This window comes from Limulus polyphemus, unplaced genomic scaffold (genome assembly GCF_000517525.1).
Source record: "Limulus polyphemus unplaced genomic scaffold, Limulus_polyphemus-2.1.2 Scaffold429, whole genome shotgun sequence".
In the NCBI taxonomy this organism is placed as follows: Eukaryota; Metazoa; Arthropoda; class Merostomata; order Xiphosura; family Limulidae; genus Limulus; species Limulus polyphemus.
In genome coordinates, this window is record NW_013666039.1 from 342,700 (window position 1) to 366,160 (window position 23,461).

At 34.6% G+C, this 23,461-nt stretch overlaps 2 protein-coding genes across 3 annotated transcripts in view; one reads left to right on the top strand and one right to left on the bottom strand.

The window, feature by feature from the left end:
- The window catches only part of LOC106458209 (thyroid peroxidase-like), a 105,833-nt gene extending 96,526 nt beyond the window's left edge, over nucleotides 1-9,307 (bottom strand). Inside the window, exon 1 of the mRNA XM_022384345.1 lies at nucleotides 9,139-9,307. The gene's annotated coding sequence lies outside the window, so the exon portion shown is untranslated. The remainder of the gene's footprint in view (nucleotides 1-9,138) is intronic.
- A 74-nt stretch (nucleotides 9,308-9,381) lies between these two features.
- The window catches only part of LOC106458214 (suppressor of fused homolog), a 65,570-nt gene continuing 51,490 nt past the window's right edge, over nucleotides 9,382-23,461 (top strand). For both annotated transcript variants that reach the window (XR_002610337.1, XM_013917690.2), the window contains exons 1-3: nucleotides 9,382-9,724; nucleotides 14,370-14,504; nucleotides 22,761-22,897. Coding sequence is in view for 1 of the 2 variants with exons in the window: in XM_013917690.2 (XP_013773144.1) it covers nucleotides 9,558-9,724; nucleotides 14,370-14,504; nucleotides 22,761-22,897 (439 nt within the window). In the remaining variant the exon portion in view is untranslated. The remainder of the gene's footprint in view (nucleotides 9,725-14,369; nucleotides 14,505-22,760; nucleotides 22,898-23,461) is intronic.

Below are 23,461 nucleotides of genomic sequence, written 5' to 3' on the forward strand. Positions count from 1 at the left end.
CTTCTAGTTATCACCTTTGTACTCAGTTGCTGCTTGAAGTAGGTTCCTAAGCCTTTAAACAAATTGCACATGGAGGATATGAAACAAAATATTTTTTTTAGGTTTTACATATATACATTTGAATAACTAAAAAACCATAAATTACTACATTTCAATAAAATTTTGAATGCGAGTCAACAAACGAGATGACATCACCTTTCACCCGTGACCCGTCTCAAAAGGGTTAATTGAATGGAGATAAACTAGACATGAATAGAGAGATCATGCTCTGACTACATCTAGGAAGGTTTGCTTACAAGGTGAAGATAATTGTTGCCATCCTTAGTTTTAGTATCAGCATTCTAGGAATGGATAGACTGTGGAGCTTATCTGTCAATTTCACCTGTGGAACATGGTAAATTATTCAATGTCCCCCAGATGAACCTGAGGAACAGGAGACTGCATGAATCTATGTGGGAAAGGAAGTCACAGAATCCCCATGTACACAAAGGGTGTTTTGTGGTTTACTACAGACAATGTCTAATGAGTAAGTGCTGTGCAACATGGTTATTGAGCCAACATGAAATAGGCTTTTCCTATTCATAAAGCAAGCATTAGCTCAAACAGTTACTTGTCTAAGGCAGAGATCAAGTCCCAGAGTTAGTTTGCAATTATGGATGATGAAAATTGGAATGGTGATTGCCATGATGATTGAAGTGGAAGTAACCAATGCTAGTGGTAACTTCCAAGGTTGCATCCATGGTGCCATATCCAAATGTAGATATTTGGATACCAACACATCTGAAAACACTAATTGAGGATTGTACAAATAATCTAACCTCCACACAGCAGAAGCAACTTGGTGGCTTGTTAGCAGAATATGCTGTTGTAATTATTGGGCCTGATGGCTGATTAGTTTAACCACAGTCACACAATATCACAGACACAGGTGACTCACATCTGATTAAACAACTGCCACAAAAGTTTCCCTGGAGCTCTAAGGAGGTTGTAACTTCTGAAATAAAGAAGATGTTAAAGGATGGAACCATATAGCCCTCAGAGAATGCTTCGCCATTTTCAGTGGTAATTGTCAGAAAGGAAGAAGGTATGCCCATTTCTGTATTGATTTCATGTGCTGAAAGTGTTGACACCTTTTCATTACCATGAACAGATGAATGTCTAGAAGAGTTGGAAGGGGCTTATTGATTCAATACTTTAGACCTGGAATTTAGATACTGGCAAGGCTATTTTTAGCACAAGATATGCCTTATATAAGTTTTATATCATGCTGTTCAGCCTGTATAATGCACTCACATTTTCTAGAGATTAATGGACCTGCAGCTGATAACTTCAAAATGGTATTCCATTGGATAAAAAAGCATGCTTGAAAATGAAACACAGAAAATGTATTAATGTGCAGAGAAGTGGAATTTCTCAGTTATATTTGGATAGACATGGAATTTTCACATATCGTACTAAAATACTAATGGTGTGAGATCAGCCTCGACCTGTGACCAAACACAGTTTCTTTTGGTTTTGCATCATATTCTCAATGAAATGTATGATAGTGAAAGAATTGGTGTTGGCTTATATACACAACAGGATTTTAAATTCCTGCTAGACACCGACACCAGCAATAGCAAAATTGGAGCAGTGTTACTGCAATTTCAGGACTCAGTACAATACATAATTGTGTATGCTAGCTGTATGCTTATGGCTTCTGAATGCAGACATTGTAGAATGGAGAAAGAACTGCTTGCAGTTGTTATATTTTATGTATACTATGAACCATGGTGTCTGTCCAAGCATTCTCTGTCACCCATTTGAAAAGTTGCACATACAGACAAAGTTCAACATTCACTTTTGAAATGACGGTAGAACAAGCATGAATAGTGTTGATGCCAAATTCTATTTCACAAACAGGATATTCTACACTAAATTGTTAGGAATTAATCACACTATCATTCACATTACAAAATGTGATGTAACTTAAAAAATTAAAATGTAAATTTATCATATGTTATTGCTGAGTGGCTCTTAGCATGACTGAAATGCTCAACAATTAATTTTCATAGTGGATGGTATAAGTATCTAAGAGCTTTGGCTCTGAGTGAAACCAAGAAAGCAACACAATTACCCTTTTTAAAGACTGTGAAATAATATAAATTGATAGACTGACTTAACCTTTTCCCATTGCAGGGGATGGGTACTTTTGCTAGATTAACTTAAACTTTTCCTGTCACTGGGTATGGGTACTTTTGCTTGTTTGTAACATACTTCTGAAACTACTTGAATGGTAGAAAGTTTATTGTTCAAGTAGACTATGTATCTTTGAAATGGTTGATGAACTTTAAAAACCTCAAACAAATTATTGGATGATGGATAATAGTGTTGTAGGAGTATGATATAATTATGCATTATTACCTGGGCTGGTGATGATGACACAAAGCTGGATTATCTCACTAGATAATGAGACTTTGCCTGTTCACTGAATGACCAGACACTATGTGTGATTTAAGGTCATTTCTGCAAAAATGATTGGACATACAGTAGGGGATTCCACTTGTGGGTGGATGTCATGAATAATGCTTTGAATGTTCTGGGTAGAGCAACTGAATGATCCGAACCTAGCATGGGTGCTCTTTGCTGTGCAGTAAGATCAAGCACATCTGACTCAGTTTGAGGAAACACAGCATGTATGCACACAAGTTTTAACACTTGTATGATAAGTCACAAGGTCAGTAAAGTGTGCTGTACTATTATTACCAACTACCAAACAGTTTCTCAGCTTGTGTTATAGTTAATGGTCCTCAGCAAAAGATTCTCCAGACTTTTCATAACACAAAGATGGAGAGCACAAAGATGTTACACTTCTGATAACATTCAACAGTGGCAATTCTAGCTGAATTTGAGTTGAGAAATCAAACCTGGTGTGAATAATGTATAGTGCGTGCCAACCAAAGAAAAGCTGACCTAAACAATAAACTCCAGTAAATGATTGTTAGTTCTCCTCTCCTGAAATATCACTGTTTCATTCCCAGAGAGAGAAAAATAGGTCACCTATACATATTCAAGGTCATCAACTGTTTCACAAAGTGGGCCAAGGAATATACTGTGGTTGATATGTCCACACAATCTGTGGCTAATGTGCTGGCAGAACACTGGATGATGTGATTATGAGTACTTGAAGTGACCCACTAATCGTGAAGATGGAGGACAGGAAGTGTAGGACGTAGAACCGGCAACTGGGGTGGATGTAATGGGTTTGGAAGTAAGGGAAGAGAAATTAGAGGGATCACCTGGAACTGAAGCAACTGAGGGAACCATGGGTGAGTGGGCCAGTAAGGAGCAATCAGAAGGAATCTGCACAGAGTAGCATAGATGAGGGAGACTACGTGATGAAGTAATTGGAAAGGAAGATAAACAAAGAAATAGGTGGGACCAATTCTGGCTGAAGGCATCTATTGGGGTACCGGAGACCAAAACCGAGGTAACTTGTGATTGAGGATAGTGGCAAATGCATCAAAATAGGGAGTACCCAAACGATGACAGCACCACCAAAAAACAGCAGGATGTAGGGTCCACTCCGTAGGAGAAACTCGATCTGGTTGGGAAATATGATCCACCACCAGATTGAATGCACCTGGAATATGACACGCTATCAAACGAATATGATGTGAATGAGTCCAATAGAGAAGATCCAACGTGCAAAACACAGGGATTTCGACCAGGTGCCACCTTGGTGATTGATATAAGCCACCACTGTAGAATTATTGGAATGGATCATAAACAGGCAACAGCTATTGATAAAAAGAAAATGGCCCAATGAACAGACAGGAATTCCAGGATGTTGATGTGAAGAGAACGTTCTTCCACAGAACAACTACCCAAAACCTCCTAGTGATTGACCCATGCAACCCATCACCAAACAGATGTAGTTCTGACCACAGAACAGGAAGAGGGTCACCCACTGATGTATAGGCCTTGTCCAACCACCCATGGAGATTGTCCATCAAGGAGGAGGGAAGGTGAGTAGGAGCATCCAAGGGATCCCTTGAGATGTCCCACTAGTCATGAAGGGCCCACTGAAGCAAACACATATGAACCCTGACTAGGGGTATGATAGGTGTCAGAGACAACCACCTCCTCCAAAATGTAGAATCTCGCCAGTAGTAAGTAAGGGAGCAGACAAGGCTGTCCAAACGGCCAGTTCCATTGAATGTAGCCAAAGAGGAGAAGGTTGGGCCCACATGAGATAGATGAAAGAAGGACCCCTCAAACGTGATCAACCACCCACCCACACAGCTTCAAGAATGAGCTGATGAGTACAACTAGCTGACTCCTGTTTGGAATGGGCAAGAAGAAGCCAGTCATCCATGTACAGGTGGAAGTGCAGCCCTAGGGTATCAATATGCCGAGCAAAGGGTCAAACCACTTAACAGAAACATACAGCATGGAATCCAGATCAAAGGGCAGGGTGCTAAAAAGGTATACCATTCCATGACAAGAAAACTGGCAGGAGTAAAATCCGCACAATGCATGTGGAGCAGATATGACAAGCCAGGCGACGGGTCCATGAGAATATAGCGTTGCGACCCAAAACGTCCTAAAGAGAAGTGAACCATGTGTGTGTATGGCCAGAATAAAAAACAACATGCAGCCAACAGTGGAAGGGAAGAGGGAAAGGATGTCCCCGGAAAACCCCACAGAGTTCCCTTGAAGAGCCTCAGACAGGAATGGGATTGAGGTGAGGTGTTACAAGAGTGTCAGAGGAAGACCAAGGTCGGAAAATGGGGCATAGGTAGGAGAAACAGGAACATAGGGACCCTCCCCCTAAACAGGTAAAACTGAATTCACAACTAGTGGTCCAGAATTTGGGAGCCCACCCTAAAAGTTGCAAGAGTGGACCGACCCAACACCCGCAGAGGACTAGGCATACCAATGCCATCACCCAACATGGCAGCAAAAGCACAGTGTGAACCCGAACATAAGGGGACGAGGAAAAACCAAGGGAGAGAGGTAGAAACAAGCAATAAAGAAGGACATGGGTCAAAATAACTATGGTAAGAGATAAAACATCATATACCTGAGATAAAATCTCTGAGAAAGTCGACAAGGGCTGAACAGAATCCTCTGGAAGGTGTGGAAAGGCACAGTGAACTCTGGAGGGGAGATAACATTTTTGTCAGCCTGTGCCTTTAAAAGGCTCGAAAAGTACAAAAACGAGAAGTGCACAAACAGGAGACAACGTTCATTCTTTATAATGCTCCATCTCCCCATGAACAAAGACCGTGAGAAATCCCCCACGCCTATGGCTGAAAGTGCGATAACAGACTAGTGATATGCACCCGAAGTGGTAAGAGAGACCTCGGAATTTAGGCTAGATACTAAACAAGCGAAAAATGCATGGCAAACACAGATAAATAAAATGCTCTCAAATAAAAGTGAAATTAAATTAAATGAAGTTAAATAAAGTTAAACCACTTCTAGGGTATCAGTGGTCTAGAGAAAGATGGCTGCAACTGAGCATTACCAAACGAGAAATGATAGTTCGGTAGTGGTGCATAGAGGGAGTCACATAGTCCACACGATAGTAGTGCTCTCCTATTGGTGGAGAGTTCATGCATGATTTTTGCATGAGAGACATGTTGGAACTTTAGATTTCAAGAGAGAGAGATGTGGAAGGCTTGTGGCATGCGTTTTGAAAAAAAAGTTTGCATATAGAAGGCAGCACAAAATGGGAAAAGCTAATTTTGTGTGAGGAAGGAAGGTACCAGAACAGAATATCTGGTGACAAAGTTGAAACAAGAGATACTGGCCTGTTAGCATGACACAGAGAAAGGCAGGTGAGGAATCATAGTAAACTAGGATAAAACATAACAAACCTGAATTATTTAGGTGACAAAGGGAAGATAAAACATGATAGTGAGGCATAGGCAGAAGGAGGGAACAGGCTGTCAAAAGTATCATCCTCATATTTAGGCATACCCTCACATAGTATTAGAGAACAATCATTTCGCAACTCAGAAGACTACAAAAATGTGAGTCAACCCCCTTTCAATAGAGCCATTACTTAGCAAAAAAGTTTGCCCTGACACCATTCGAAGCTTCAATTGCAAATCAAATATCAGTAAAACTTGAAAGAAAAAATCAACAAACTAGTAAATGAAAAAAATGAAGACACAAGTACATAAATTCGAAAAAAAGAAACAATTAGTAGGAAAGCACGAGCAAAAACACATCCTATCAGTAGGACTGCTAATTTAGAAGTGATTAAGGGCTGCATGGAAGAGAGGGCACTAGTTACGATAGGAGTTGTGTTACACTCCTATTGGTGAAGGGTTGCTGCATGATCATTTGCATGATAGCATGCAGATGTCTCACATGGATACAGATGAGGGTAGGTGGGAGTATCATGGCTAGTGGCGAGCATAAATTTGCCCCTTTAGGAGGCACTATAAGTTGAGAAAAGCTATTTGTGAAACGAGATATGATATTGTACTGGAAGTTTTTATTTTGATAAGGAAAAATTCAGCAGGTAATCTAGTCTTCTTGTTCCCACAGTGAGTCAAGCAGCCACTGCATCAATGGATAAAAACTGCATTAGTAATTATAAGAATTTATAAGTAAAAGAAAAGCAGAATATGCTATAACATGACAACCAAACTACACCTGCAATATCTAATTTTCATGAGTCCTTTTGCCCAATACTAGGGATCGTCAAGCTACATGGGATACAACAGACATAACAGTTGTCTATGCACTATTTATATCATCAACATTTATGAACAACTGTTATGTTGTGAACTAGGTTAAGTTAATTGTAAGTATTATAAACTTTATCTAAGTCCTTTATTAATCAGATTTTTAGATAAAGATTAATAACACAATATTATTTCTTTATTTTATATTTAACATCAATTATTTATTTATTATTTTTATCTGAATTAACTTTACTATCATTCAGAAGAACTGGTGAACTAGCAAGCTAGTTTTCTTGTTTCTTGAGATAGTCAAATAATCACAGTGTCAATTGTTGTAACATTCAAGGGGTAATTTACTATGCTTTGACTTAAGAAGGGTTTGTTTTGTTTTTTGGTTTTATTCAAGGTTTTGTTTTTATAGCATGTGATTGTTGGTTAAAGGACATTTTTCAATTCTGGTGATATACTGAGTTATTCTTTGTTAAAGGGTTCTTTCAGTGTGTGCTTGCTTTGCTGTTAAAGGATTTATTTTTGGATTGTCTATATTATTTCTTTTATAAGAGTTTTTCTGGAATGTATTTCAGTGTTAAAGGATATTTTATAAGGAAAATTTTGTTTGTGTAATGCAATTTCTTTAGTTAGTTAAGGGTTGTGATATTTGTGTGGTGTGCAATTTCAGGAGTGAGAGAAAGTTACACACTCCTTAATACCAAAGTGTGAGTTTAAAGTTTATCAGTTTTGTGCAAAGATTGTCAGCTTGAGGGCAAGCCTGAAGTAGAGGGGATGAGAAACTGTGGTATATGAATACACTATGCATTTATATCTTCTTGTAATATTATGGTACTTATTCTTTGTTCTTTGTATACACAGGTTTCACATAACATGTAGTCAAGAAAACTACTGATTTCATTCTGTCTGTCTTTATTCCTTTATTATTGTTATGACAGCGGAAGTCGCGTGACGCTGGGAGCATGTGCACTGGAGTTTCTCGAAGTATCAAGAAACCCTGCGAATGTCCGAGTATTTGCTAGATGCCCTCTTTTTTAGTATATAAGCCTGGCAGAGAAGCCAGCGATAGATATACAGATATATAAATGAGTCAACTGAACAGTAGTGACGTTGAGCCGTAAATTGTGTGTGTTTTGCAGTCGTCGCATAGAGCGAAGTTATCGAACTTGTGAATCGCGTGTATTATAAAGGTAGTTAAGTTTAGAAATGTATTGATTGTGAAATTACTGTGTATTATTAAGTTGTATTGAGAAAGAATAAACTAGTTTTAATCAAGAAGGGACTTGTATCACTGAAGTTCCTTGGAAATAATTTATACCGGAAATTAACAAACAAGTAAATACGTAACATTATTTTTGAATGCATAATATCTGCTATTCAAGGTTATTGAGGGCAATGTCTTTCAATGGTCATTCAAGTGACATCTAGAAGTTATGGCCCTACATATGTTGTAACAAGAATGACCATTCATCTTAGTAGCACTATTCATTCTAGATAACTGTGACATTTCTTGCAAACTGAGAAATGCTATATTTAGTTAGCTTTAAACATGACCTTGAAGAAGCAGCTGAGAGAATCCAGTAAAAGCCACAGTCTTATGTAAGGAAAGGTAACCACACAGTTTGTGTCTAATTTCATTATTCTATTTTACATCATGACTCGGTTATTAAGAGATTTAGTTGACTGTGTGATCAATATATCGTGATTGAATCTCTAGTTATTATGTGGCCCTATTCATTAGCTTCATTATATCAGTTTACCTGAATATATACCACATAACATCCTGTAAAGCTTTTTTTTCAGAATATTGACCAATTTAAGATTTTTACAAGACTGTTGGCAACCCTGGTTAGAGATCCAAAAATGAAGAATCAAAGTGAAAACTTCAAATGGTGATAAAGATAGTTCTTCAGCATTAAATCTGTTTCTTTATAATTTTCCTCACAGAAAAAAAAAAGTTGTTATTACAGAACAACAAAGCTTCAGATAATCCGTGATGTTTTTTTAATAATAATTCTTATTTTCTCAAATTGATAATTTTCATCCTTTAAAGCTTAGTTAAATGCTTTGTGATTTAAGTTTTTTAAATCTGCAAAATTTAACTAGTTATACATTATAAAAGTTCAACAGGTTTAATAAAAATTATTATATTGCTACAATACTTGTGCAACAAGCAACAATGTGCACACAAAACCCATTTTATTCTTATAATTTTGAAACAGGATTAAGTCTTCAGTTACTTTATACTATTCTAAAATTAAACTACCTGTTGTGGTGTTAATGCCTTATGTTTGTTAATAACATTGTTTGTATATTACATTTTACCGTTTAACTTATGTAGACTTATAAGTTATAACTTTTAGTTGTAAGTTATGAAACTTCACATGGACATTGTAATTTGTGTATTTTATCTTATCCTTACATTATAAATCGTCATAAAACTTACGTTGGCTAGTACGACTGGCTGGTTTATAATAACATTATAATTTGACATATTTAAACTATCTCATATCAAATAAATTAACTATCCTTTACAAGTTTTATGTCAAATTTAGCCTACCAATCATTTCCCAAGCGCTAGTGTTTTAAGCCTAAAGTAACCAATATTTTATTATTCTGTTAATAGATGGCGCGTTTATTAATATAATTTGACTATTATTTTTTATTTTTTTCCGTGATTGTCAATTTCGGAACAAAAAATTATGCTTTGATTATAATTATCTTATTTACGTTGATTTGAACCAAGTAGACAATTATAGTTTCTTATTCGAGGCAAGAGTGTAAGACGTTAAAAATATGCGAGTTTAAAGAGTAACTTGGTATTGTTGTGTTACGCTGTTAGGCTTAGGTATATAGGTGGACAAAATGATGGAGGCAAGGGAGGGTGGTCCTGTTCAGACTTTTCCTAGCCATAGTCCAATTATCGGTTTATCCCCAGTTGCTCCAGGATTAGACACATTATATGCAGTATGTCGTAGATTATATCCTGATCAGCCTAATCCTCTCCAAGTTACAGCAGTTGTCAAGTACTGGTATGTCTAAAGTCATAATAATACTCAAGAGTCAGAACTACAATACCATAGGGCCTAAGCTGTATAAGTGAAATCACGGAACCTTCTTGTTATTAGGCCTAACTTTTAATCGTTATTTCCAGTGCTTTACTCTGTAGAATAATTAGAAATACCATAGATATTTCATACGTGTGATGTACATGACCACTGGGTAATAATGTAGTAGATTAATGAATCTAGGATTATTAAATGTTCAAATTCAGATACTGTTATGTTAGGTGGCACATCTAACAAAGAGATTAAACAAGTATAATGTTAACAAAATAACTTTTTGATTGAAATATTGAAAATTACACTTATCGTATATAGGAATAAACAAGGTGACAGAATGCCATACAGCTCACCAATGTCACTCCTTCCCTCTTCATGTATTCCCCAAACCTACAAATCATAAAGATTTAAAATGCTATAATATGTCTCCTATCTTTAGGCCTACAGGCTCAACCTTCAAAGGAAGGCTAATAGTACTACTACTAGTATTAATACTAATAATTGATGGAAGGGCTTTCATTATGAGGATGGGTTAAGGTCCTTAAAGCTATTTTCTCTTGAAAAAAGAAGAGTTTAAGAGGATTTGAATGAATAGTTCAAAATTATGAAGAGAATAGAAAGGGTTGATGCTTAATCTTTTTCTTGTTTTAAGATTTGGCAAGGTAGAAAATTATCTACAAATTAGGAAATATTATTTTGCAAACAGAGTGGTCATACTTTGGAAAAGATGAACTTTACTGCTTTAGATATGGTAGATGCCACATGATGGGAGAGTTCAAGAGAGGATTTGGTGAGTACTTGGAGAGAAAGGGCTGGATATAAGCAAATGGGCATTTGATGAAATCAATGTCACAGCTACGATGTACCAAGGGGACCTGTTGTTACTCCTCAAATGTTATATATATGTAGAACAAAATGTTACAGATAGCAGTTCACATTATATGGTAGGCCATTTTATCAGTTTATAACGTATACAGAATGTTGTAATTTTGTCAAAGAACAAGCCTGGATTTGTGCTTTCAAGGCTTATACTTATTTTCCAGTACTATAATTTTACTAATTAACAGTTTAGTGATCTAATTCAAGTAGTTTCATAAGAACAGTGCTATATCAACAAAGCTAACATTGTAGCCAACACTTCATACAAACTGAGTCAAAATCTTTTAAGACTTTTTTTTTTTTCATAGCTCAAAATTTTTAAAGTATTATTTCAGTAATAAGTTTCTATACCTTTTTTTTTCAGCAACACTATTTTTCCTTACTATGGTAACAAAAATGTTTTGCAGTTCTTTTGATAAGATGTCACAAATTAAGCTTCATTTGGAACACTATGTTCAGTTTCTCTCTATAAAAGAAAATTATTGGAAAGGGTTCAAGGGTGGACTACTAGGATGATTCCAGAAATAGAAGGGTTAGCTTAAGATCTCTTAACCTTCATTATTTTAAGAAGAGTAAGATAATTTTATTAAAAGTTTAAAAGATTATTTGCGGGGAGCTTCTTGTTTCTTTCTACTGTTTTCTGAAAATCACAGACTGACAAAACATACGTTTAAGACTTGGAAAAGACAGGCTAAGCTCCAGTTAAGACAGTTTTATTTTTCTAATCTCTCTGTTGTTTTTTGTTTTACTGTGCCATATATGCAAGTGCTTCTCTGGTACCAAACTTGTGTAATTTCCTTTTCTAATTATATTTCATTTTCAAGGGATAACAAGGAACCATGTGGTCCATGTAGGTTATTTCATTTGCTGTTACTGCCTACTCCAGACTACATACTATAGAAGCAACTTTCCTGTTTCTGATCTGTAACACATTTACAAATTAAATTTTGCATAATTAAAACATCATTGTCAAAAGTACGCATTTTTCTGTGTAGCTAGAACTAACTGTAAATAAACTTAACAATAAAATATGGCAGTTTAATTTTATTGTTTAAGTTTTATTGACCAGTATATTCATGGTATGTTTAGCCCCACTTGTAAATTGGTACTGTTACTACTGTAAATTTTTTTAATCTTTAAGGTGTTTCTGCTTTACTGAGTTTAACAGCTATTTCTTTGCATGGCAAGTTTTCTCTTAATAGAGAGAAATTATTAAAAGCAAATATTATCATTTAAAAAGAATTCTATGTGGGTGATTATACATGAAACCATTTGGCATTGTAAATACAATTCACACTGTTTAGCTTATTGTACATGTACACCTTATAAAATAAAAGTGTGCAATTATATGCATTCTTAATTTAAAACCAACAAACCTTGCTTTCTTATTTTTATATAAGCACAGAAAGGATAAACTACTCCTCCAGATTTCAAATGCAATACTTGAAATGGTACACCTGTATTTGTCCTTGTAGTAGTAGTAGTGAATGTGTATGCATACCGCCAGATATATATTTCATGTATTTTGTATCTGGTGTAGTCAAGTAATAGCTGTGAAGTATTACATGTATGGACATTATGGTGATACACATGTATATATTAAAGTACCATCAGATATATGTTTGAGATTCTTTATGTGGTGTATTCAACTTGTAGATGTTTTGTATTGCATATGCATTGTATGTATGGGCATTCATTCACTTACTTTAGGTGAACTTACAGAATTATGTATATTTGGTGTATTTAAATAGTACAGTAGATGTTATGTATTGTGTATGATAATGTCTATGCATACATCTTTATTAGGTATGTCGTGATACAGCGATAAGATTTATGTATCTTCCCGAAATTTGGCAACCTTTCATTTCTTTTATCAAATGCATTAATGCAAAGTTACATAAATTAACAATAACAAATTAGATAGACATATATTAACTTTTTTTTATTTTACTTCTCTTGCCAGCTGCCATTTATTTGATCAAAGCTGAAAATTTGAAAAAATACTTTAAAGTGTGAAGTACTTAAATAAGACAATGTTAGTTGATTTTTCCAAGTAAACCCTTTTAAGTGATTTATAATTTTTTTTTGCATGCTTTTTTTATGTAAGTTGCAATGTATTACTTCAGTAATTTCACATTAGGTTATATATAAGTGAATGGGTATGGCTATGATACTTACTTGGAATTAGGAACTTAAAAAAAACTCCTTTTACTTCTGTCTTGAGCAACACATGGACAGGAACTGCAATAATTTACACATCCTTTAATACTTTCATTGAATTTTATGTTGTCCAAAAAAATTTCAATTGGCTAGAAATGTACCCTAAAATTTCAATTTAACTCCTCCCATTATTGTTCAGAAAAGTGCTGGCCTTCACTAATGCTGACAGCAACTCATTTCATAAGTAACTCACCCTGGTTGAAAATTTATCCTCCTTAGAAGTTAATATCATCATATGCATGTTGTGTACATGTTTAATTTTTTTTATATGAGCTCATTGAGCTCAGCTGTGATTTTATTAATATGATTGGGTATCCTGTAAATTTTTACTTTCTTGATATGAATATGTGTGTTTATCATTTCAAAAGAATGGTAATGGTTGATTCTACATGGAACATTGTAGATATAATTAAAGCTGTTACGTGTAAATAGAATAAGCATGTAAGAAAATAAAAAATTTAAGAGGACTGAAGACTTTTATATAAGTACGTGTATAAATACAAACATACCCAGAAAACATCCTTAGTGCTATTTCATGAGTATTCTCATCAGCCCAAAAATATATCACACTATAATATTATATCGAATAATTAAAATTTTATTCATTGACATATAATTGAAAAATATCCAGTGATTATCAGAAGGTTTAGCATAGGAAACCAGAAAATAAATCTACATAAAGAAATTAGTTGACAAAGTTAAACATATTTTTTGAATAACAGATTTACTTAGTATAAATGTGTAAGAAAATTCACATTATTATTAAGTTTTGCTAATTATCAAGGTGGAAAATTTGTTATGTAAGTATTTTAATTCCTTGTATACATCTACAAGAATGCATATAATTAACCTTAAAAATTAATTTTCTAAGTCTAGTGTTCATGGAGTTTACACAGGAAAAGCTTTTTTGTATTTTCTCTTCCTTCCTTCCTCCTCTGGCTTTTTAATTTCCTTATATCTAAAAATAGCATGTTAACTGATCTGTCTCACATCTGTCTGAATGGAAAGGAATGCCCATATGGTTCCAGTCTTATACTTCCTGTCCAGGCTGATTCAGATATTTATCCTAATGTGGTTGTATACATTCACAGGAGTGCATCTTTGTTTTTCTCTCTTTTTTTTTTTTTTAATAGTTCAGTTTTTTGACCTTATATAAGGTAAGTAATTTATTTTTATATATTATATTATAAAAAACACAAAGTGCCAGCTTATTACTTTGCATTTTCTATGGTATAATACAATATGTAATTCATTTTATACTGCATTCTGTATACTTGTATGTTGTAATTAGATAAGGGCATGTAAACATGTTTTCTATATCTAGTACAAGTTTATTATTTTTATTTTAACTTTCTATAATTCAAGTATTTATTTGCCACTGATTTTTGCTACAGTGGAATTGAATTTGTTTTAGTAAAGATTATTAAGCCAAACAGTTGTAACATTTATATCATTACCTTATGCTGTTCTGTTTGATTATGTAATTTATGAGTGAAGATTATATTGATACTTTTAGGTTAGGTGGTCCTGATCCTTTAGACTATGTCAGTATGTATAGTAACCCTGGTGATGAAGAGAAAGGTGTTCCTCCACATTGGCATTACATCAGCTTTGGACTCTCAGATTTGCATGGAGATGGGCGGGTTCATGAGTAAGTGTGCTCTTAATAATTTTCATGGAATTTACTAGATTTAGTGTTTGTGATTTGCATAGAGATGAAAATATTAATTATTATGGTTTTAGTGATTTATTAATGTAATCTCAGTAACTTGTGTGAAAAATGAGTAATTCATGAGCATATTGATAGAGACTTACCTGTAAATTAATAATTCATGATAGATGTGTGTGCATTCGTAAGGTTACTTGTTTTTTTTATTTAAAAGGTGCATATATTGTTTACCAAACTGAAAAATTAAAAAATTCTGCTGATAATATTTGTCAGTAAATTTACCAAATTGTAAAATACTTCTCATCAAATGCTCAGTTACTTACCTTGCATAACACCACTAAGAATTTTCTCAGTTTGTTATATAATTTTGATGTATATAGTTTTTTATTTTGAGCACCTTCAGTTTAATGTGTATCATAAGAGTAATTGTTTACCAGCCTGTTTGTCACATTTGAAATTACTGTGCAATATTTAAAAAAAGAAAACTATCATTCAACAACCAGTTGAAACTCATAAAATATCAAAAATATAGTTTATTAATTATTTCACAAGTTGCTAGATTAATCATTGGATATGCATGTGTTTTGCATGTTTCATTATTGTAAAGATAGGTAATTTCCACTACTAAGGCAAAGCTAACCATCGAAGAGGAGGAACATTAATTCTGACAAGGTACCTTTCTTCCATTCACATACATAGCTATTATTGTTCCGTGGTGCCTTCTATTTGCAAAATTTGTTCATATGCCACAAGCTTTTCATTCCTATGTACCCCTTGGTTCACATAGTTTAACCAATTCACATATGTAAATCATAATGTGACAAACCTTGAACAATATACGTGCTCCCCCCCCTTCCCAATATGATTAACATGATTCCCTCTATGTTATTCTACCTAACTATCACTTCTCATTTGGCAGTACTCGTCTTCATCAGGTGTTTAGTCTGTGCTCTTTTTAAGTCTTTTTTTCGTATCTTTGTATCAATTTCTCTCAACAAGTTTACTATTTATTATACAATAGTGATATGTGTAACGTATTTCAAAGTGGAATTATTTTATCTTTGTACCCAGTTACTGATCTTAATACTTTTTATTTGTTTCTGCCAACATGGTTGTGTTTGGTTATGTGTTTTTAATTATGCAATTCCAAATTCTAAGTTATCACTTCAGAGGTTTTATCTTCTATTAGCACTTTTACACAGGGGAAAGCAGAAGGGGATAGCTGCCCATCCCTACCATTCCTTAGATTGAATAAATGAGGTTTGGTCTGCTTTTCAATATAGGGTTTTCATGGTCACCCAGTGCACTGTCTCCAGTGTGAAAGTTTTTTGGTACTCTCCACCTCATTTTTTCCACCCGTTTCTTCTAGTGGCGTAAGAGAGTCCTTACCTCTTTCTAGTTCCAAGCTGCTGGGGTGGTGGGCTATGGAGGTATCTTCCTGAATGAGAGATATACAATGTAAACAATAATGCCTACATTTAGTTGAGAGTAGGGCAGTGGTGGTGTTCTGCTGGTGTAGAAATGATTGGGATCCCTCATCCTATCCCCCACATGGAAGTCAGTTCCTGCCAGTTGAGTTTTGGATTTAGAGCTGAATCAATCAACATATTGTCCACACTCATGTTGTGAGGATTGGGATCAAACATCCTACCCCTGAATGAATGTAGGTTCCCAGAAGTCGAGTTTTAGATTTTAAGCTGAACCAATCAGCATCTGTCATCACATATCTTGTGCGATTGGGATCCCTCATCCCATCCCTGCATGGATGTTGGTTCCCATGGTTGAGTTTTGGATTTAGAGCTGAACCAGTTAACATAAGTCCTCACACATGTGTTCAGGATGTTCCTGCTCCCTCACTCCATTCATCTCAAGTGTGCTTACTGCTATTGTGGGTTGTAGTGGGAGCGCTTGGTCATTGCTCTGCTTCTTCTTCTTGCACTACCCCTCGATGTCTTTATGCCAAGGATGTTATGGCATTTGGAGTGGTTCCAGTCAGTTTGATTTGATGGGGATATATATATATGTATTTCATTCTGCTCACGTGTGCCCTGTTCATAGATTAGTGGTGGGATTTCTCCCCTGATTGGCTAAACTTGAGATGGAGATGATATAATCCTCTTTCCTACCCCAGTATGAATGTCAGTTCCCGGCAGTTGAGTTTTGAATTGCAGTTATTTACTGAGGGTATGATCTTTGCCCTACTCCCGTGTGGATGTCGGTTCTTGGTAGTCAAGTTTTGGATGCAATGGACTTGCCATCTATGGTCCCTCACACCCTATCCACTCTACACCTTTTGGCAAATCCCCTCTTTTACCCACATGGGTTTGTGCTCCTCAAATTTGTTCACCCAGATCAGTCTCACCTTTTCCACATCTGGGCGAGGAGTATACCTGGTACAGAAGTGGTGCAGTCCTTCATGTATCACCCCTCTTCTCAGAGGGTTGTCTCTTGGGGATTTCCTTCGAACACATTTGAAGGATGCTTCTGTTTTCTCCCTTGCATCGGTCCCTCCACCTATTCAATGTGAGATTCTAGCTATGTATGTGAGCAGAAGTAAGGTGCCTTGTTGGAAGTTATAATTTTCCTACACTGAAAATATATTTCCAACAGGTACTTACTTCTGCTCACACGTCCTACCCATTCTCTCCACTGTCCACCGGTGCTTATATTTTGCCTAAACTCGAAGTGATAGTTAATTAGAATAGCATAGAGGGAGTCACGTGTGTGGGGGCACATCTATTGGTGGAGGTTTGTCACATTATGATACATTTGCATGAATTGTTAAACCATGGGAACCAAGGGGTATGTAGGAGCGAAAGGCTTGTGGTATGACAAAAAAATTTTGCAAATAGAGAGCAGCACTGAAAGAGAATAGCTATGTATGTGAGCGGAAGTAAGTATCTGTTAGAAATATATTTTCAGTGTAGGAAAACTATAACATTTGTGTAAGTAGTGGCACTCAGTGTGTAATGTTGAAAAGAGAAACTAAGAGACTAACTTGAAATGACAGTTATTATTAAAATATGGTTGTAAATAATGTTTATCACATAAAAAAATATTTTGTGCATAATATACTGCACAAAACAATTTTAAAGAATAATTGAAGTTTGTAATATCAAAGCAAAACAACTATTACAAAATATGTCACTCTCCTCAATTCATTATTATGCAAATCATACATCTCATGATCATGTTGTGAGACAACACTATCATTACAAAATAATAGGCCTTATGAACATCGAGGTTTTCTTTCTTAAAAGTACAAAAGCTTGAACAGACAAAATTCTAGATGTAAGTACTAAATGTTTTGTTTTTATGTATATTTTTTCTTTATTGTTATAAAAGTTACAAAAATGTAAGAATTACAAACTTAGTTACTTAAGAAAATTTAAAAATTACTCATGATAACATGTATACATAGAAAGTTTGATTGTGTAATTCAAGATGTCACTGATAACTTGATATCTAGTGTGCACAAAAAAACTTCCACATAATAAACAGCTTTGATTGCACACGGGGGAGGGTCAAGTACAACTATAAAGAAATAAAACAAAATGAAAAGTATTAACTTTGGCTATAAGAATGAACAGTGTGTAATTGTCTGTTACAATGTGGTTTTCCTAGAAAGAAAAAGGGGTAACTTAGATTTATTTGCATTTCTTATTTTTTGTTATGTGGTGGTTACAAGGTTGGTTAAATTGACTAAGTCCATTAACAGTAAGTGTTAAGATAGAGAAAATAACATAGTTTTAGTGAAAAAAAACTTTGGACATTCATATTGAAGGTTCTAAGGTTGTGCAAATAAAATATTGAAACTGTTAAATGAAAAAGTGTTTTTGTATTTTTATTCTTAAAAGAATATTACCTTGCACTCAGATTGACTCAGTTAAGCTTCTTAAATTCAGAGACAATTATTTAGTCAAATATTGTATTAAAAAATCTGAAATTTTGTGTACACTGGGATTTGAATGTTTACTAAAAGCTTGCCAAATTTTCTGAAGATACACTTAATACATTAAAAGTTATAGTATGTATAGGGTCATGGTTACATGGTAGTTACAAGGTCAGTCAAAAATGACTAAGCCCATATACAGAGAGTTAAAGTGCTATTAGCAGAATGTAGAAGCACTTCCAAAACCACCTCAATCAAATTTTTTTTATGGGTATAGACTGAAATGCCAACAATTTGCATTTCAGGTGCTTAAGAATTGCATAAATTTAAACTGGCATTAATGATTGGTATTGGTGGAAAATGTTATAAATTGTCATGCAGGTGAATGGAAGGTAGAAAATCACAGAAAGCTATTACAAATGGACAACAAGTGTCTTAAAGTGTCATTAAGAGAATATTTAAGGACTTCCAAACTAATGGTATAGTTGTTTGGCCACCTGGACAAAACAGACCATCTCTCACAGTGCAAGCAGAGGGTCACTGTGTCATTGCTGTCTGGCTCTCACACAACAGAAGCAGAGGATCACTATCTGTCATTTCTGACTCACCACAAATGTAGGGTTATTCGTCTGAGACTGATTAAGCTAGTCGCTGCAACAACAACTATGTCATATACAGACAGAAACAGGCATGCTCAATGAAGTACACAAAACAATTTACTTGCAGCAGTTGAGTTTCACCTGCAGTCAGAAAGAAGCTCATACTCATTTGAAGAGAATCTGGAAATTCTGAAATGAATACTCACATCCTCACAGTTTTATTTTTCATGATTTTGCCAAAAAGATTTGCAAGCTTTGTGAAAACTTATACCTAATCTCACGAGAAATCGTGAATTTGTGCCGTTGCATGATGACGTCATGCAGCAGAACCCTCCACAAATAAGAGTGTGACACACTTCCACAGGAAGTGATTCCCTCTTCAATTCATGCTCGTGAATCATCATTCCTTTCCTCAGCACTATCATGCACCAATGTGTTCTGAATTTGCTGAGATTTGTGACTTTTTCATTTAGATTAAGTTTAAATATACTCATCTTCAATTCACAATTTAATGTGAATACTGCTTCTGCTGATGTAAGGGAAGAATTTCCTCACACGGAATTTAATTTCTCAGCATTTGGTTTTCTCTGATCAGGAAATTTGACAAATCCTACCAATTCCAATTGTCACCTGATTATGCAGTAATTACCCTGATTTCAATTGCCGTCCTGATTATTGTTAAAACACTGGCTGCAATAAGCTTTGAATTTAGTCATATGGATGATAATGCTTGCTGCCACTATGCTTAACTGTTTGTCACATTCCTTGAAGAAGAACAGAAGGATTATCCAAATAGTGGCCTGCTTGTTCAATAAACATCGGCCCCACCGAGCATGTGTAGGACTCTTTTGAGAGAGCATTGCACCATATCAAGTGACTCAAGTCACTAAAGATTCTCTGCAAGCAACTTTTTTTTTTTATTAGAGAAGTAGTCAGAGATACCTCAGTACATCATAAACACTGATTTCAACCCTTTCAACAAGCTATTATGTATGATGTGATGTTAGAGTTATCAACTATTCATTTTACTCTACATTGCTGATAGTTTGTGGTAGAGGAGAATAAATACCAGATACGAAATTCAGGGATACTGTAAAACTATTGATACGCATATGTACCAGGCTGCTCTTGCTCTGCACATGGTAATCTTGTTCCATATTCAAGTGAAATGACAGAAACTAAAATTTTAAATTCACTTCAATCAAATGTTCATTTAAATCTGAATTACTAATGGTTTGTATTTTAGAGAAGTTGATGGGTCATCATGTGCTTGAGATTTGCACACGAAAATAAAATGAAGCTGATGATTTACATTATTTTATAACAGTTCTTACTCTATCATAGCAAAAATGTTATAAATTCTAATTATCCTTTAATTGTTCTGTACTGTGTATTTAATATTACTTTTTTCCTTTAGCATCTGCTGCTAAGAATTGCAGGAGGATACAGTTGCTATTCCAAAGCAAGATGAGAGGCTTGGGTCAATATAAAGCTGTACTTACTCAGTTTCAGTCACACCATCCATCCATCTCTTGCTGGGGGCACTCTCTTACCTTGAATCTTATAGTTTTCATATTAAATAATTGTGCTGCTGGTTGGGTGGCATTTTCACTATGTGGCCAAACCACTTAATTCTTTCCTTCTCAATGTATTTGGTGATTGGGGTTATTCCAACCATTTTCCTGACCTTTATGTTTCTTGTCTTGTCTAGTTATGTCAGCAGCTTAAGTAAGCATCTGATCTCTCAAGTGTTGATTTTCATATTTAATACTTTTATATTATTAACATTAAGCAGTAAGATTAATAGTAACCTTGAATATTCAAGAATAAATATAGCAAGAAAGCTATTTTGTAATGATGCTAAACTTTAATATCTGTAAGTTGTGTTGAGAAGAGTTAAATTTTAAATTTGCAATGACACTTTTGAAGGTGTATCAGGAGTGTGCATCAGAAAAAGAAATACAAGCTCTTTAAGGGGCTGTCATAGTAATTATTATTAATCTTTATTATTGTATTCTGTTATAATTTCATATATAATCCATCAAACTCCTCTTCAGCAATGATAACAATCAATGCACAATTAAATGTTTTCTGAATAAAATTACCACTATTTCTAGGAAAATACAATATTCATTTTATTTAACATGTTTTGGTTTTGCACCTTCATCAGCGGTTACATCTGCTGTTGAGGATTGGCTAGAATTTAAAGGAAGACTTGGGAAATTTGAATGTGTTTAAATAGAAAATGTGATATGATCTTATGAATTATTGTTATCCTAACATAAATTTCAATAATAAAGTAAAAGTGAGCTTTAAACATAACTATGAGTATTGTTAAGAATGTACTTGCATTTGTCTAGATGGGTGTGAGGTTTTATACATTGTTGGATTTGTGAAAAAAAGATATATATTTATACAGTTAAAGTGGTGTAAAACACTGAATTTCAAGTAAAAATATAAATATTGATAAACTTCTACATGGACGTGCATGCTGTGAAGGGATATTTGAAGGGGGAGTTAACATTTTCAATTTAATTAAACATGTGTCATATTTTCTATCTAAACCAGTGGTTCCCAACCTGGGGTCTGCGTAGGTAATACCATCTCATTAAGCAAGTAAGTTTTTAATACTGATGTTTTCTTTAATTGCACACTCAGTTATATATGTCTTTTATTTGATAGTGAAAAGTGGGAGAATGAGTTAATTATTAGTTAATAAAAATAGTTTGTTGGGTAGGCGGAATCTTTCAAAAACATGGGTTCCGTGGGGGGGGGGTGACAATAAAAGGGGTCCTTGGTGGAGAAAAGGTTGGGAACCACTGATCTAAACTATCCAGATTTTCCAAGTCTTCTTTCCAGTTATAGCTAAGCCTTTTGTCAGCAGTTGTGGCCTATGATAAATGTGCAAAACTGGAACATCAGATGTAAATAAAAAGCATATTTTATTTTCCTGAAGAGTTGTTTTATTCACAGAATGTCTATTATATTCAATCTGTTCAATATAATTTGAAAAATTATATTAATGCTGTGAAATTTCAGCATTGTCTTAGAGAAGTCCATATTGCTGAAAAAAATTTAATTTTTGAAAATAGCTATGTTGAAATATTTTCACAATATTGAGTGCTGTTAAATGAACCACATTTGGTCTACGAAGTGGAAGATCCACATGAAATAGTGCCACATTAACAACAGGTGTCAAAAATGATGAAATAACATGGTGAAGAAAATGCATGAAAACCAGTTTTTAAGAAAAGTAATCTGTTTATAACTGAGTTCACAAAAAGTTTTAAACAGATTCTTAACTTATCTATTACAAACATGTATGAAATATTTAGAAATTGAATAACTATTGTTTGTTTATGAAATTCACCTAACATTAACTATTCAAAACATAGTGCACTGTCTTGTTGAAAAACTTTTCTCAACCATTAGTTTATTATTTCATAATACCAGATAGGAAAATACCTACATAACTAGAAGAATAATGGTATTATGTGCCATTTGTCATTATTTCCAGAATTTTATTACTTACATTATGTCAGAACACATAAGCTTCTGTTCTTGTGGATATAAGGATCTAAACTATTTTTCTGTCATTGAAGTATTTAAGGTTCAAAATTTAAATTTGTTGAGTCATGGTATAAATCCAAATGATGTTGATATACAACTAGTAGCTTTTTTTGCACATAGATGATAGACCAATATTTTATTGTTGTGTGTGTTCAGTGTTTTATTTATTTTTCACAGAATGTCAGGCAGTGACACTCCAAGTGGATTTGGATTTGAATTGACTTTTCGTTTAAAGAGAGAAGCAGAAGAGACTGCTCCTCCCACATGGCCTGCAGCAATCATGCAAGCATTAGCAAAATATGTTTTTCAATCAGGTTAGTTATTAATGGCTCAAAGTGTAAACAGTGCAGCTACAGCCAAGTTGTTATGATGAACCATTAAATTAAAATGTTCATAAACCTCTTTTAATGGAAATTTTAATTTATTTTTCTATATCTTATTAAACCAAAAAGTTCAGAATTTAGTCCAGATTTTTTTAATTGTACATCTTCCAACATTATCTACTGTGAAATTTTACTAAATTTCGTTGGATATCCCCATCTTTTATCATTTAAAATATAATTACAATTTTCAAAAGATACTTACCCTCCGCTGCCACCTTAGTTATTCCTCGACATTGGCCTTGCCTATCTAAGTATTGGTCTTGCATGCTCCAGTCTTTTATACCCCACTTAAATGCCCTTTGCAATATCTAACTTGCAAATCCCTCCACCCATGCCAATGTGCCCTCTCTCCTAACACTGTATATAATCACCTCACTCTGATAATGTCCCCCAGTTGGACAGCAGTAAGTCTTCGGATTTACAATGCTAAAATCAGGGGTTCGATTCCTCTCACTGGACACAGCAGATAGCCGGATGTGGCTTTGTTATAACAAA